Here is a 17,365-nt window from a genome sequence, read left to right as displayed (position 1 = left end):
TACATAAATATAAAGGTATAATCAAAATACATGATAATGAAATGCTAAGCTCTCCTTTTCTGATCTCTGGAGGCAGCAAGGTGGCACAGATCTCTTGTTCCAAGGACCTCTCAACCATGTCGTATGTTCCGCAGTTCCGGCTTGTTGTAACATAACAATACTCATGATGCATCGTAGAAAAGATTCATTTCAGCACCCCTACTATTTACCAGGGGTTTTAATTACCATTTTCAGATAACAGAGGACTTTCCCATCATACCCTAGCCCTGGTATTCCTATAAGAAGACCACCTGAAAAGTGGCATGTGGGTAATTTGAGTTTGAAACTCCTGCTTTTGAAGCCTAAGAAGTTTCACTTCCTGAAACATAAATTACCATATATTACAGTTTATCACAATTATTCATCTAACAGTCCATCTGATAGTAATAGAAGAAAGCTTGTAGAATTACGCAAAGCCTGTGCTGTTCTGCAGAGTGACCCATGGCTTGTGCAACTCTGTGTTAAGTCGAGCCTCTCCTTTCAACAAGGAAGCACGAGAATGTGCATCCCTCAGAACCAATTTGGCACCGTTTCTCTGGACCTCAGGCAAACTTTAAATGGATCACGGGTGTGACAAGCCACTGCAACACCGTGCACCTCAAGACATTTTTTAGGAAGAAACAGACACACTGCTGTTGACACCACAAAGCATAGAACGCGTCGCTTCACAGCACCTGGGGGTGAATTCAACTCACAGTTTGTGGAAACAACTGTATACTCTCTCACTGCTAAGATCATGTGATCCCTAATAGTGTGCTTGTGCTTGTCTACATGCCAAAGAAGACCCCGATTGTGTGAGTGAATAAAATGATCATAGAGATAGAATGAGAAAGAGAGATGGAACAAGTAAGAGAGAGAGAGAGAGAAAAGAGTCTCATCGTGACACATAAGCACCTATTTGTTCCACTCGTTACACCTAATATCAAGCAGCACGTCTGCTTAGAGAAAAAAAAGCGAAGGCGTGCTCTCCTTTAAATAGTTCACTCAATTTGCAGCTTTCACGAGGTTGGCACAGCCCTCGGACAATCGAGTCCCTTGAGTTCATCAGCTCCAACTGTCAGGAGGCTGTGATCAATCAACCTGTTTGAAACCCACATCACACATGCTCTGGTCTCGGCAGAGGTCAGGAATGTCCCCTATTCTCAGGTTAGGAGTCTCCCTCACCTTGCTCTCCTGCAGGACAAGCTTGTGACCTTTGACATGACAAACTGAGTGACCTCATTCCATTGGACTTAGCATCTTGCATGTTCGTTTCGTCTGCGCTGCCACTTGGTGCTCTTGACATGCCTTCTTGTGTGTACCACAGTTTTGTGTATGTGCTTTCCCTTCATGGTCTTGGGCAGAGTTTCTTCATGTAGCTCCCTTATCTAACACCCCATGCTCTGCACACATACTTTATGTTCGACGTATCCTTGTTTGAAATGGTGTATTACTAGCTTTGATCAGGTCAACCAGGTGTTTTCAAAATAGCGACTCGTCTAATGAGGTTATGACATTTGGTCAGTGCACTGTGAGTTTTTGTTTACTTTTAAATATTTACACACACAAAACGGAAAAGCTTTAAAGAAAATGTGTTTGTAAAATTAGAACATATCTCAGGTATGTTTATGTAACTAAGAGTGTCAGGTGATTTCAGTCTTGGAGCATATAGAGCAGGGCTGCCCAATTTGGGGCCATCGATTCTTTTTGGCTCGCGGTCCCGTCAGAATTTCATTCTGTCTCAACGTTCTATTGACTCAAAGACTGGTTGCAGTTTATAATCTGGCCACAGCACAGTTTAACGTTGTTTTAGATGGGGCGATAGGGGGGTGCTATTGAGCTTCTGTCAGTGCAGATCCGTAGTGAGGAGGGCTGAGGAGAAGCTATCGCTAATCTGAATTGTCCAATTGCCATTGCTCAATCAAATCTATTCATATTAATATTTTGTTTAATACTTACGTGTATTAATATGGTCTGTATATTAATATGGTCTGTATATTTTGTTATTCCTTAATATGTGTTCAAGTTCCTTAATATGTGCTCAACAGTACTGGATAAAAAAAGATTGTTCTAAAAAATGTGTCAGTGTTGTGTTTTATATTAATTATTCATTCATACTGATGGAAATAACTACCTTCCAAGACATAGAATTGCTCCATATGCTTTTCTTCAAAGATTGCTTCAGATACACTGTATATTTCATTGCATTGTGGTGTCAATAGCAGCGCGTCTTGAAGTGCACGATGAGACTCTTTTCTCTCTCTCTCTCTCTCTCTCTCTCTCTCTCTCTCTCTCTCTCTCTCTCTTACTTGCTCCATCTCTCTTTCTCATTCTATCTCTATGATCATTTCATTCACTCACACACTCGGGTCTTCTTTGGCATGTAGACAAGCATAAGCACACTATTAGGGATCACATGATCTTACATAGCAGTGAGAGAGTATACAGTTGTTTCCACAAACTGTGAGTTGAATTCACCCCCAGGTGCTGTGAAGCGACACGTTCTATGCATTGTGGTGTCAACAGCAGCGCGTCTGTTTCTTCCTAAAAAATGTCTTGAAGTGCACAGTGTTGCTACAGTGGCTTGTCACACCCGTGATCCATTTAAAGCTTGTATGGGGTCCAGAGAAACGGTGCCAAACACAAAGCACAGCACTCCAAATTTCTCTATATCTGAGCAATGCAACAACACCCAAAACACACACACACACACACACACAGACAAATGTGTGCACTGAACTTCTTTTTGCCAAGGACAGATGTGAGCTATGGGATGACTTGCATAAAACAGCACACAGGGCTTGGTTACATAAAGATGCCAACAGTCAGGCAGGCAGGCAGGCCGGAGCTCACTGAGGGGCCAAAGGCCCACTGAGTGAGTCATTCACATTTATTTACCACCCCCGGTGCGCACCAATCATGTCCTGGCCTTTATGGCTCTCTGGTCCCAGACCTGGTGATTTCACAGTGACACACACTCTCACACACTCTCACACACTCTCTACACACACAAAATGATGTTCTCTGGCTATTATGCACTCACTGACTGACACTCTTTCACACTCTGTCACACACTTTCTTACACACTTGCGGGTACGTACGCTCTCCATCTCTCTCTCTCTCACACACACACACACATGAACACTCTTTCAGGTCATACTTAGCCATTCATGTTGTACGTATGTCTGTAGTCTGTCAGAAAAATCAAAGTTGGTTTCCCTGTTTATATGCCATGCCATATAAAATCTGATCTGATTTGTCTTGACTTACCCATTTCCCTTACATGTTTAAGAGTGTCTGTCTATCTTTCTGTCTGTTTGTCCGTCTGGCTCTATACCTTTTATTTTCACCCAGCCTTCTACCTACACCCCCATTATCACTCCACCCCCCACTTCCACTGTCTCTGTTTGCCAACGTCAATTTTTGCAGTGCGGCCTCTGGGCCTTGGCCGAAATCACTGCTCTGCAAACTGTGCCGACAGTAACCAGACTATGTGTTGACCTATCTGTGGCCTCGTCAGACCTTGAGCAATCTCCAAATTATTTCTCTCTCTCTCAGCATCAAGGGGCCTTTAACCTGGTCTATGCTCTTCTTCCTCCCTGTTCAGAGTTTCTCAGTGTGTGTGTGTGTGTGTGTGTGTGTGTGTGTGACTGTGTGTGTGTGTCTTCAGAGGACCAATAAAGACAATTGACCACAGAGAGGCTTTGTTTGAATGCGTAATCAATTGGACCCATGCTTTCACGTGCCTGTGACGTGTCATGTGCCAGTTGTGCCGGGTCTTGTGATGTGTCATTTTGTGTGTGTGTGTGTGTGTGTGTGTGTGTGTGACCTGCATCTCTTTTGTTGGTTTGTCTGAAAAGACTGGTTTTGTCGGTCTGACATAGAAGAAACTGGTTAAATCACTTTTTTCTGAAAAATGTGAAAACAGTTTCACTAGCCTTGAGGCCCCTTATTACCTCATCTCCTATCTGCCCTATCTATCTCTGTCTGTGTCCACACCATCTCTGTGTGTGTGTATATGTGTGTGTGTGTGTGTGTGTGTGTGTATGTGTGTGTGTGTGTGTGTGTGTGTGTGTGTGTGTGTGTGTGTGTATGTGTGTCATCCTCCCACCATCCAACACACATGATAAGAGGAAGGCAGATTACATAAACTACCATACTTGCCACCACACCCAGGGAAGGGGGGGCTGTGTGTGTTTGTGTGTGTGAGAGAGAGAGAGAGAGAGAGAGAGAGAGAGAGAGAGTGTGCGTGTGTGTGCGTGTGCGGAAGACAGACAGACTGTGTCTGAGCCATGTCCATGTATGTGTGTGTGTGTGTGTGTGTGGTCGCGGCATTGCCCTCATTCTACAGGGAGATGAGAGGCGAGCTGCACAGAGCTTTCTGTTTCTTCACATCCCTCTGCGATTGGACTCTAGCCTCCCCCCGGGGCCTTGTGGGCTGCTCTGCCACATGCTAGGCATCAACAGCCACCTCGTTGTTACAGTAACACCTAACCTACTTTCGCCCGTTATCAGTGGACACGGGCCTCTGTCTGTGGAGCATCGCAATCATCCATTCCCTGAAAAGAGTCTGCAGTCTAGAGTGTCCTTTGAAAGTGTCTGCATAGGATTTATCCTGCTTTTGTGTTGTGCATCATTGCTCATATGGACTTGACTCTGTTGGAGGGATTCCGTTCTCCTAAAAGAGAATTTTCTCACCAGTATTTTCACTTAAGGTCATGCCAGTTATGTTCCCTTGGAATTATAAGGCTCTACCATTTATATTTATTCATATTATATATTTATATAATATATTTATTCACATATTCTGTGACAAAACTTTAACACTGTGTGAGGTGTCCATCAAAGTTCAAAATCCCTGTGCACAGCCCTTCTTTTTCCAGGTGCTGATGATGTGCAGAACCATTGAAACCTCAAAAACGAGTAAACATCGCACACTGGAGGATTTATTTTTGTTGATTTTATTTGCGTGAACAACGCGTTTCACAGTTTGCTTCTTCAGGTTCACATTCACTGTGTGAGGTGTGAATGCATTTTGGAGTTTAGGAATAGATATAAACTCCCAAAAATGGATTGTTCCGCATAGCAGTTTTGGTATTTGGAATTAGCTAGGACCTTATCATTCTAATGAGATGAAAATTGGACAAAGCTCATTCACACTGAAATAATGGAACAGAGTTGGAAATGTCTACATACCTGAACAATCAGTGTTGGAAAAGTATGACTGGACTTAGCAAGATTGTGTAATAAAGTCTAGGCTACAAACACACAGCTGCATCTATATGGTAACTTTGTTGTTATTAGCAGTTTGACTACGTGGACAAAATGTATTTCCCCTTATTTCTACACCACAGGGCAAATCACACATGCCTTATTTGGTGTATCTTATTGTATTAAAGGAGGTGTGTGAACTTGCATGTCTTTACTGAATGAGTGAAGTGAATGGGTGAATGAAACAGTGTAACACAGTTTTTGGTCTTTTGGCTGCACAGTTTGTCCTGTAATCTGCACCTCAGAGTCAGCACTGAGCAAACATCACCTGGATATTACTGTGTCAAGCACTCAACACACACACGAGTACACACACTATCTCTCTCTCTCACACACACACACACACACACATACACAAGTACACACACGCACACACACACACACACACACACACACACAGGGAGAGAGAGAGACTCAGGGGCCTCCATTACATAACATTATGCTTCACCAGTGCAATGCCCTTTTTTTACAGTTTTTTCACAATTGCTAAAACGCTAAACTCCCTACTCTGAACCACATTCTTAGTTGTCGTTCTCACATTTCTTGAATCACTCATCCTTTTGGCAAAACCACACATAAAACATATTTGCAGATCTCATAGACTCTTTTTGCAAAACTCTAAACACATGCAATAAAACATATTTTGCACTTGTGATGCATAATGGTAACCAGAAGTGGCAAAAGGTAAACACAATCAAAGCACAAATGTCATATGTTACTCTAAACATAATGACTCCAAATTGATCACACTTGTTTCAAATTATGTAACACAACCAATTTAAGCCCGTTCAGAGTGTAAACAGGTTGCTGAACAGTTACTGTATTATTAACAAAGGACAGAAACTGCCTGAAATGCCTGTCTTTTCCGGTATACAGTTTTTCACAATTGTTTCAACACATTTTTGAAACCTTCCACCCTTTTCTAAAACCTATAAATTGTGTTTTAGCAATTGTTAAAAATTGTAAAAATGTCATGTACTTGTCTAACTTGTTTAGCATCCTGCTGAAGCAGAAACACACACAAACACACCCACAAAAAACACCAAACACACACATACACATAATTGAAACAAAGATATGCCTGAATGCTTTCTCTGTTCTCTTTTCTATTTTATAGAGGGAGGGAGAGAGAGAAAGAGAGAGAGGTCTATTGAATCAGTCCTCTACCCATCGAGAGGGAGTGAAAGAGTTGCTGTATCACAGTTGACTTGTGTGGTCTTTCTAGTGAGGTCTGTGTTGACCAATTCATCAAGTTTTCTCCATTGCTTTGACCTGCTCAAAGAAACTGGGATCCACTTGGCAGAAATCATCTCTTGCAAATGTGCTCACACGTTTACATCGGGTTCACATTTCTCACACCCAAAACAGTCAAGGAGAAATCTGTCCATTTTCAATCCCAAAATAATTTTCCTTTTCGCAAACAAATCAAAACAAAGTTTTCGTTTCTGTGGCTAGTGGCTGAGACCGCGTTAGCTCTGGAATGGGCTGAATATGTCCGTGTGTTTACTGAAAGTGTGTTTCAATGAAAAAATGACAAGTTGTAGTTCGATGAAATTTGTCTTAAAGGTGTTTACTGTAGGTCTTACATACCAGAACAATGAGAAAAAAATGGCCCAGACATAGCAAAAATGAAATTCCTTTTGAGAATTATGTTTTGCATTTTATTGTTCAGTGTGTAGGCTACTGATTGATTGAAACCACACAGGAATTTGACTACAAAATGTGTTGTTTGAAGGCTAAATTTGCTTTTGCTGCATATTTTAAATGTTTTGACAGTGTAAGAGTCTTTTGCAAGCAAAATGTGTCATTTGCCAGAGTGCTTTTGTTTAGACCTACTGGTTAATAATTTTGAAAATGTGATGTCAGAGTTGACCCAAGCATTAAAGCCTGATCTTATAAGAATAAATGCAGCTCCCATGACCTGGCCATGTGACTTTATCAGATGATACGGCTTCTAGTGGAAGGCTCTCTCACATGAATAAAATCTTCATCAAGGCATCAGAAAACACGATTTCACTGTGTCCGACTCACATGGCATTGGCGAGTCCACTAACTGGCATGTCCAGTGACGGATACAGCATGTGTGTTAAACATCAACCTGTGTGCCTGTCACGCACTTTGGGAATGCATACAGCTTTGCTAGGCATGTTAGGACAAATAGGAAAAAGGGAAGGAAATAAATGGATGGTGTGTAATGGGATGGTAAATGGGAGGATAGAGTAGATTTGTGAAAGAGGTAGAAGAGGAAGACAAATGTGGGAAAATGATGATAAAATGGACAGTAGAAGTAGCAGAAAAGAAGGAGGAGGAGTAGGATACCGGTAACAACAAAGAGGGTAACGCAAAGAAGAAACAAGCACAAAGAAAGATTGAAGGGTCGTCGACTATCACTGTCATGCCGCTAGTGTGTGCACTAGTGTGTGTGTGTGTGTGTGTGTGTGTGTGTGTGTGTGTGTGTGTGTGTGTGCGGTGAGAGTTCATAAAGGTTCAAAAGAACTCTGTCCCACTCTTTCTTGCTTTCTCAGACATTTGGCACACATTTCCCCTGTTCCCATAAGCAACTCCGGATTGCAGGCTGTCATAACAGTTACAGCCCGTCGTAAACTTAGGCTCATGTTTTTTTTTGTGTGTGTGTGTGTGTGTGTGTGTGTGTGTGTGTGTGTGTGTGTGTGTGTGTGTGTGTGTGTGTGTGTGTGTGTGTGTGTGTGTGTGTGTGTGTGTGTGTGTGTGTGTGTGTGTGTGTGTGATGCAGGTGTGAGAGAGTGTGTCGGTATTTCTACAGGAACATTTTTATTGATTTTGATTGAGCAGCAAACACCGGACTAGCAAAGCAAACAGGTGACACGCTAACATCACACCTGCATACATAGCCCTTATTGGCTGGAGCGAAGGCGTGCCCTAGGTACTTCTCAGAACTTTCATAACATGGCCACCCGGCAACAGCTGAGATACTGGGTCACTGTCGTTGGATTACCTGTGGACAGCAGACAGTGTTGACATTTGACATGGACAACATAGGGAAACATTCCACAAAGTGACGGTGGAATGAAAGCTGTGTTTATCAGACTTCCTACAATAACAACATGCGTAATACTGTATGTGTATGCGTGCATGAGTGTGTGTTTAGTGTGTGCCTTGTCAATGTTTTTATTTTATCTGTTCTGAGGTTCCATGTGTGACCTTGTGCCAACATGTGTTCCATGTGTGAAGCTCAGGCACATTGTCACTCTTATCAGTGAGTCCTCCTCTTAAAGTCTTGAGGATAGATAAGCAGAATTCTAACTGGCTGCGCAAACTATAGTACAACAACCCATAACAACATGCAGTATGCATCTTAGGTAAACAAACAACCTATAACTCAGTTCTTACCTTCTGATTGCTGTATGTTGACTTTGTTCCCTATTCCATCAACATCCTGCACTACCAGTTGATCCAATATTCATGAAATTATTTATTTTATTTTATTAAATTTTTTTTAGAATTAACAGTATTCAGTTAGATTTCAAAGTTAAACTTTATCACACTGTGAACACTGCACATGCATCATTAAATAGTATATGGATAAATAAACGTTCATGGTAGATCATGTTGAAATGGCCTCTTTGTAGTCAAACATTCGAGACATTAAAGTGAACACACAAGTGTAGCCTACGTGTTCATTGCAGCTTTATTCCACAGCTAAATGGCTAACAGGACTGATGTCAGTTCCATTTTTGAGCCATGCACTTTCATGATTTTAGACTAAACTAGCTTAGTGTCTCTTAAACACACACATACACAAAGACTTTTTAGCAATATATTTTCACAAAAGTCTCATTGTCTAACTGCAAGCGCCAGTCAGAAAAAAAGTATAACTTATTTAAACTTTAGTACTGAAAAGTTTTTTTAAATACATAGGCCTTACTTTTTCAAATTTATTTGAACAGCCCGTATTGCATGAGAGCTTTAGTTTTAGTCCATTTTATAGATAACAATTGAGATTACATTCCCATATATATCACGTGTATCGCTACCAAAGGTTTCCTGTAGGGTTTTTTTTTATTATTGGAAATTGTCTGCACTATAAAGTCAAGCTGTTCTAGTTGCCAAACAGGGTGTTCATGCCAAGTCAGAATTGTAAAATGTTCTGTACTGAGTTACAGGTAAGTGTAAGAGGTTACACAATGATGATAATCTTAACAATTTACTTTAACAAAATGAACTTGCCTACACAAGTCTGATTAGGCTACAGTTATTTTCTTTTTTAACACCCCAATAAAAAACGGATGTAACTTAAGTAGCCTAGGCTAATTAAAAAAATTAAACCTTGCCGATTCTTTTACAATAACAGCAAAGTGAGCCTCAAAGCATGATACAACTAAAATATACCTGTCCTGGGTAATAATTAGTAGACCTAGGCTATAAGAAACATGTTTTTGTTTTTGAGGTAGGCCTTGGCTAAATGAAAGAGCATTGCCTGTAACAGGTGCAGTTTACAGTGTCATAAAAAATAAGTAATAGGCTAATTGATAAGGTAGGCTATTACAAAACATATCTCTCTTTCTTTCTCTCTCTGTGGTCGCAACCTGTCTGCATGCTGGTTTGTTTATTTTTCCGAAAGTTATCACTTTGTCCCCTTTGAAGGCTACTTTACAGAGGACAGTTTGCCGTCGGTCTCTACCCTACTGCGCTGACGTCAAGGGGGGGGGGGGGGGGGGGGGGGGTGCGCCCATCCAAAAATGGTGAGTCTCCATTTGCGTAGCCCGTAGGGGTGGGATCAGCAGAGGGCATGGGCTCTATAAATTAACCGGCTTCGCCAAGGTTCTTTTATGATAGCAGGAATTCCTCAGTGGAGGCAGGTAACAACACAAAAGGACTCCTTGGCTTTTAAAAAAAAGCGTTTTTACTCGTTTTGGGCTACGACCTCTTTCTTAGGCCTACATTTTATTTATTCTGTGATCGAAAACGTCCGAGTAGGCTACACTGCGAGTAAAGTGACTCAGAAAGTGGATCTTAGAGTGATATTGGTTTGCAGCTTATAACCTAATCGGTTTAGTTATTTTGTCTTTGAGAAGAAGGATTTTGAAGAAAACGTGAAAGATGCACCCCGAAGAGAGCACTGGGTAAGTAAGAACTAATTTGAAATGCTTTCTGTACTATCAGATGAAGTTCATGGTAGAATTGACATTTGGGGTGCAAGGTTGCATCATTCCGCATGTCTCTGGTATAGGCTAGCCTACTACCTCACTTGCTTAGGCTTTGTCGTCTTTCTAGCGTAGGCAAGCACGTGGTGGGTTTCCGCCTGAAGTCAAAGAGCGGTTACGCGACCTGGAGACAAATCTAACGATAACCCTTGACTTAAGGCCGGATCACAAACTTCAGTTTCATGACTGATGTGTCGAGGGATATGTTTTATAAATACATTGAGTCGGGGACCCATGTTCTTGTGTTTGTGTATGTTATCAGTTGTTGCGTGCGGTTTTACTGTTATCTGTGGGCTGCAAATAAGGAAATTTAAGGGTCCTGTAACATGTGGCCTTTCAGACACCTGAAATGCCATATGTCACACCTTGACCATGACTATATTCGCCAGTCAGTCTATTGGCAGTGAGCGTGACAGTCTGACCTTAGCTCGTGTTACAGTGTTGCCAATTTGGGGATCCCGTGGTCGTGGGCGTTTCGAGCATGCTGCCTTTATCAGTGGGGACAAAATCAGAAATCATAAACTTCTGTAACTGCAGGTCTAGAGTCTGAGCCAATTTTAGATTCTCACTGCTGAATGTTGCACAATTAGAATTACAAGGTTCTATCTGACATTTTTGTCAAAATTGAGTTAATGGCATATTCTTATTCTGTGACACCTTAAAAAAGGTGAGGTGAGGTGTTTCTTGTAGTTGTATACATTTTTGGACATTATATCTAAAGAGTCTTGTTCAACTGATCAATATAACTTTATGGAATTCTAAAACTTTGAAGCTCAATATCTCAGAACTACTCAGAACGTAGATAGAACCCTATAATTCTAAGGGGACTAAAAACAGAGTGAACTTCATTATCACCTCCCCTTCCCACATCCAATCTTCTCCTGCTGTTATCTCTAAGGTCCCTGAATGTTGAACTGCAAGCAAACTCCGAACTGAAGATGACCGGGCACTTTATCTAAAATGCAATACAACCGTGTGAAAACATTGCATTATCAGGGAATTTCGTATTTGGGTGTTTTGACCTTTAAGTTTGTTGACATTTGATTTCAGTGTAATGTGACTGGGAGCCCAGGCGGCCACCTGCCTCTCTGGCCATGGCTCGATAAGGGAAATAATGAATGAATCTCTGCTTCTCTCTCAGGTACAGCTATGAGGAGTGCCGTGCCACAGCTGATTGGCTAATGGCCCAGATGGATGTGCGCCCCCTGGTGGGAATCGTGTGTGGCTCTGGTCTGGGAGGACTCGCTGAGATGCTGAAGGACCAGGTGGCCTTCAACTACAAAGACATCCCCAACTTTCCCCAGAGCACAGGTCAGTTTGTGTGTGTGTGTCCAGATTATGACAGTCAGCACACTGTGACTGAGTGACCGAGATTTGTGCCTGTGTATACTTAGTGCTGGAGCCCTGTTCTTGTGTGTGTGCTTATTGTGTTTTGACCGTGTGTTTCATGTTTGTGTTCTAGTTCATGGCCATGCTGGTCGACTGGTGTTTGGGACCCTGAAGGGAAGGGCATGCGTGTGCATGCAGGGACGCTTCCACCTCTATGAAGGCTACCCCATACAGAGGGTGAGGATCTTACACACACACACACACAGGCATATACACACTCCTCTTCAGTTCAGTCAATAATTAATTCCATAAGCTAAAGAAGAATATATTGTCAGCAGTATTTGTATTATATGACTTCTGTGTAGTGCCATTATTATTAGTATCAGTCCCACTCACGATCCCTTTGTGCCTTAGATCACCCTGCCAATGCGGATCTTCAAACTGCTGGGTGTGGAGACGGTGATTCTGACCAATGCGGCTGGTGGCCTCAACCAGGACTACAGGGTGGGCGACATCATGATCATCAAGGACCACCTCAACATGCCTGGTTTCGCCGGCAACAACCCATTGGTTGGCCCCAATGATGAGAGGTGAGTGACTATGACTATCTGTGAGCCTATCTGTGAGGGTAGATCCCAGTACAAGTACTGTTTTCTAAGCAAGGGTTGATTCATAACTCTAACCCGACTGGTTACATTCGATTTAGAGTCAGCTTTATTGTCACGGCACAAGTAAACTACCACTACAACTAAATGTAGTTTTACATCTAGCCAGCAGCATAGTACATGAAGCGCTGTTGGGGCGTTACCTAAGACCGTTCTTGGGCCTAAGGGTTTTTAAAACCGTATCAGAAAGGTTTGATTTCTCTGGCATCCAGTCGCACGGTAGATCCAGAATGTTGTGTCATGCGGGCCCATTTCAAGGTCTTACGATAAGAAAGAATGTCCTCGGAGTGTAAATGCAGATACAGATAGCAAAGTTATGACTCGTAAATGTGTGGCCTGCGTGTCGATGGGGTTTCTCACGAGTCTTCTACACTCCAGCTGTGTAATTTCCAACCTGTTGACTTATCAAATTAACCAAGACCTCAAGGCCCTGAATATCCGTTCCAAGGCGTTAGCCATTAAGCAGGCACAAGTCAAGTAATTAAAACAAATATATATGGAGAGACAAGTGATGTTTGTGGGGGGGGGGGTAGGTAATGACTAACCTTAGCTGGTGAAATTCTTTGGCATCGTGCATTAAATCTTAACTGACAAGATCTCATGACTCATGCCGTGTCTATGTGGGTGTGTAGCCCTTGGGCAAAATAAGCTATATGCAAAAAGTCCAAGTCATGCAGTCTAGCCCTTGATGGATGCTTTACATTTCTATGTATGTGTCTTTCAAGCTGCAGGGAGCAGGCATTTTGTACTGAATTCATCTTTCTATGATGAAGTAACATCAGATATAATGACTGCACTGAATCTCTCTGGACAATAGGGTGCATCAAATTTGAATGGGACATTTTAATTTCAAAATATCAATTTGGCTGGCATTGCATTTTGTTCCAATTAACATAAAAATGACTTTTGCACAGTTTTGAGTAATTCCATTGAGATTTAGGGGTGCCACCTAACACATGAACTTTGGCGAAATTTCGAAAAATGTGCAATTTTTAGTCTAATTGCCAAAAGTTGACCTGGAAATGTTGAGTACAGTGAACTTTTATACATTAATAAGTTCTAAAGGGTTATGAAAATAAAAGTTGTTTGTTTGCCCTTTGGGCAACTTGGGCATTTCTCAGAATTCAACTTTCAAGATTCTCCATTCATTTGTCCTATAGACAAAATGAATGGAGGTCAATGGGACATGTTCACGTGGCCTTACCCTGAATTCTGTGCAGCAGTGATGGATGTCGGACACGCATATAAAATTGAATTGACTTTATTGTTAAACACAAAGGGCGATACTGACAAACTTAAAAGAACAAACCCTCTCTAGTGGCTAACTCACTGACTAACAGGGCCTGTAAGAGCTGACACTAACTAAACTCCGAACTTAACTGCTCAGTCTGTGCCAGAGTCTCTGCTCCACTGAGCAACATCACCAGGGAGAAAGAGAGAGGGAATGGAACCTGAACTCTGAACCTAGCAAGTGTGTCTCCCCCCAGTTATGTCTCCCCACCCACCACCCAAGAGTAACCGTCCTATTCAGGGATTAGCTTGGGTTTGCAGCGGCAAAGGTTTGGCTGTTGGTTGCGGTCATGTTCAACACACACAGACACACAGACACACAGACACACAGACACACAGACACACAGACACACAGACACACAGACACACAGACACACAGACACACAGACACACAGACACACAGACACACAGACACACAGAGAGAATAAGGGATACAATGGAGAGAAGTAAGACACACCCAGAGAAAGCGGATGAAAAAAGGAGAGACAGGGCCAGATGTATGTTTTTGTGCCCACATCAGGCATATTTCATTTGCAAAGTGCACGTAAAAGCATGGCGAGGTATGTACAAACAGTCCGCACTGAGGAAAAAGCGTAGACTGCCTGTCGTGGGAGCTGCAAATGGCTATTTGCGCTTTTCCGTGTCATGCATATGCATTCATAGGAGGGTCAGGGGAAAGTGGGAGTATCGCGCAAACACAGGAGACGACAAGTGCTAATAGCATTGATTAGGTATTCCGCCATATGTATGAAAACAGCGCATGTCTGTTTTGCGGTGAAAAATTTGCGCCTGTTAAAAGCAGGTGTAATCAAAATCGCGGTTGAATGTGTCAATTAGAGAAACTTTTAGAGACAGCTGAATAAGTATTCAGAGCATCAGTTTTCTTCATTGTGCAATAAATAGTTCAAGTATTTTAAGTAGATTAGTAGAACTACTAGGCCTACTCTGTATGTCGCTACTCATCTGATCTTATTGTCATGTATGATCGCTAAAGTTTTTTTCTTTTTAATGTCGCAATTGGTTAACTATTCAACTGCGCTTGTGGTTCAGCTGTGGGCACGCAATTAGCTTTGCAGAGGGGGCGGGGAAACAACTACATATATGATAGTAATATGTAATAACACATCCAACACAGATCAAGATCACCTCAAACAGAAAGATCACCTCAGTTTTCTTGAGCTGTAGTATTGTTTACCTCAGATCTCTATGGCGACCATTGAGCACTGTTAACCACTTTATCCAAAAAAAACAGATGTGCGGTGGCACCCCTAAATCATAATGTACTGGAAAAATATTTTGCATGTGTTGTTTCTACATATATTGGAACACTTTTAGCACCCAGCCATATCAAAATTCAAGAATTGTGTTTTTTGATGCACCCTACTGGACAGGGTTTTACTCTGAATTTGAATTGTATGGACTGTATTGCTGTATAACTCACTCCTTTTCTTTCTTTCTTTGTTTCAGGTTTGGAGTGCGTTTCCCCTGCATGTCAGATGCGTATGACCGCGATCTTCAACAGCTGGCCTTCGACGTCGGGTCGGAGCTGGGCTACAGCGACTTCCTGCGGAAGGGCGTGTACTGCGTGCTGGGCGGGCCATCATTCGAAACCATTGCCGAGTGCCGTATGCTGCACAAGCTGGGCGCTGATGCCGTTGGTGAGTGTCCCATCTTCACCTGTGCATACTTCTCCTCGTCATCCTTGTCTTTTTCCAGATATAATTTAGTTATTTTTTATTCACCTTCATCCTCATCCCTTTCTTCTCTTCCGACTCGTTGCTGTTCTTCCAACTTCTATCAGTCTGTCACACATGAGCTGTGTGATGGCACCGAGCCCAGGAATGATCGCTTGAGTGTGCAAATCAATCAATAAAGAAATGGTCCTGCAGTAACACAACATATTAGCTGTAGAGCATATAATGAAATAGTGTGATTCTAATAGAGCTGGTTTTGGCCTGGGCTGATGGCACTGATATTCTAATTCAGAGACACAGATACAAAATAATTGTGAGGGAAGTTAAGGTGTCCGCAGGGGAACTGGTATCCAATAGCTTATGAGACGTGCAGAGAAACACTCACAGCACTAGGATGGACATACAATTGTGAGATCTTATCCACCAGATTTCAAATTACAGACAGGGACCTAACACTGTGATGCAGTATGCACATAATACATGCATATGAATTATTTTCACATAAATGACTGCCAAGATGTAGGAAGGAAGGATTTCTGGATGTTTGGCAGGACTGAATACATTCTAGAATGCTGTTTTTAAGCGGCGTCCTCCCTCTCCCTCCTGACAGGAATGAGCACGGTTCACGAGGTCCTCGTCGCCCGCCACTGTGGCATGCGCTGTTTCGCCCTGTCGCTCATCACCAACCAGTCGGTCATGGACTACGAGAGTGAGGAGAAGGCCAACCACGAGGAGGTGCTCGAAACCGGCAAGCTGCGCGCCGAACAGCTTGAACGTCTCGTCGCCAACATGGTCATGCGCATCGAGCACAACAATAACAATGACGACGACATCAACCTGCATTAAGTTGATTGCATGTGGCCTGTTCCCAGCTTGACTTTTCTTGTACATAGAACATTCCCCCAACCCCACCCTCCCCACCCCCACTACCCTTAGGTTGGGGGGGCCTAGGATAGCCTGGGGTCATTTGGAGAGAGCAAAGGTCAGATATGGCACCTGTTTGCTGGACCCTCTCAAAATGAGGTCACAGCAACACAAAAATATGAGTAAGTTTTTTTTTTCTTAAGAATATCTGTTGGTTTTCTTTTTTTTTTACCTTACTCTCATAACTATTCACTATGATCCTGCACATTCCTGCAATGCTCAGAGGGATGTCCTTCATCAAGTGCCTGTTGAACTGTTTTTAACTTAAATCATTTTTATGTCTGTTTCTGTGCTTTTTCTATGTTTAACTTAGAGGTATGGTAGAGATATGAGACTTGTGAATGTATTGTATTATGTTTATGTTGTCAATAGATGTACAATAGAGTTTCTTTTCTTTCTTTAATATAAATGTTAATGTTGCTATTTATTGACTGTATGGTTGTACAAAAGTGTGTATCAGGGACGATGCACAGACTTCCGATGACTGGAATATAAGGTAACACTGCAAACAGAACTACTGCATGCCTGTGTGTATGTGTGGATCATTTGTATTGTTAAGTGAGCTTTCTAGTTTCTTTAGTACTACTTTTTTATCCCTAATCTGTCAATTGTATTGAACAGAAAGAGAAATGCTGTAAAGATTGTATAAATAAAGTTATTAAATAAAATTAAGTGTGTTTTACTGTGTTCATGATGGCGAGAGATGAAGAGGAATTCCAAAGTGTGAACTTGATGACCATGCCTAATCACTGAGCTCTAAATTAAGTCCTTCCTCAAAAGAAGACTGTTAAGTAAAAAGTTTGGAATCAGGTTGGTCAATTCCAGCACTGACCTGCCAGATTTTCTTGAAATATAAGGGTGTAAATGTATTACAGGATTATAAACTGATCATGTAACTTTATCTTCTGGTAGCTTCAGGTTGTTAAAACTACATTTTATTCTCAGATAGCCTGGCTAATAATTGTCTGCTGCAAGTCTTGCGTGCTCCTTG

At 42.0% G+C, this 17,365-nt stretch overlaps 1 protein-coding gene across 1 annotated transcript; it reads left to right on the top strand.

Annotated features, from left to right (window-relative positions):
* Window positions 1-10,119: 10,119 nt before the first annotated feature.
* pnp5a (purine nucleoside phosphorylase 5a) lies at window positions 10,120-17,003 on the top strand. Its single transcript, XM_076289700.1, has 6 exons — window positions 10,120-10,391; window positions 11,614-11,783; window positions 11,935-12,038; window positions 12,216-12,391; window positions 15,224-15,414; window positions 16,061-17,003. Exons 1-6 carry the CDS (start codon window positions 10,369-10,371, stop codon window positions 16,294-16,296), a joined length of 900 nt encoding a protein of 299 aa, XP_076145815.1. The 5' UTR covers window positions 10,120-10,368; the 3' UTR covers window positions 16,297-17,003.
* The last annotated feature ends 362 nt before the right edge of the window (window positions 17,004-17,365 follow it).

This window comes from Alosa pseudoharengus, unplaced genomic scaffold (genome assembly GCF_046254945.1).
Source record: "Alosa pseudoharengus isolate Yale_2024_CS ecotype anadromous, Long Island Sound unplaced genomic scaffold, YU_APseudo_1.1 YU_APseudo_1.1_scf_17, whole genome shotgun sequence".
NCBI lineage: Eukaryota > Metazoa > Chordata > Actinopteri > Clupeiformes > Clupeidae > Alosa > Alosa pseudoharengus.
Note: the sequence above shows the minus strand (reverse complement) of the source record. Positions and strands in the feature narration are given on the sequence as shown.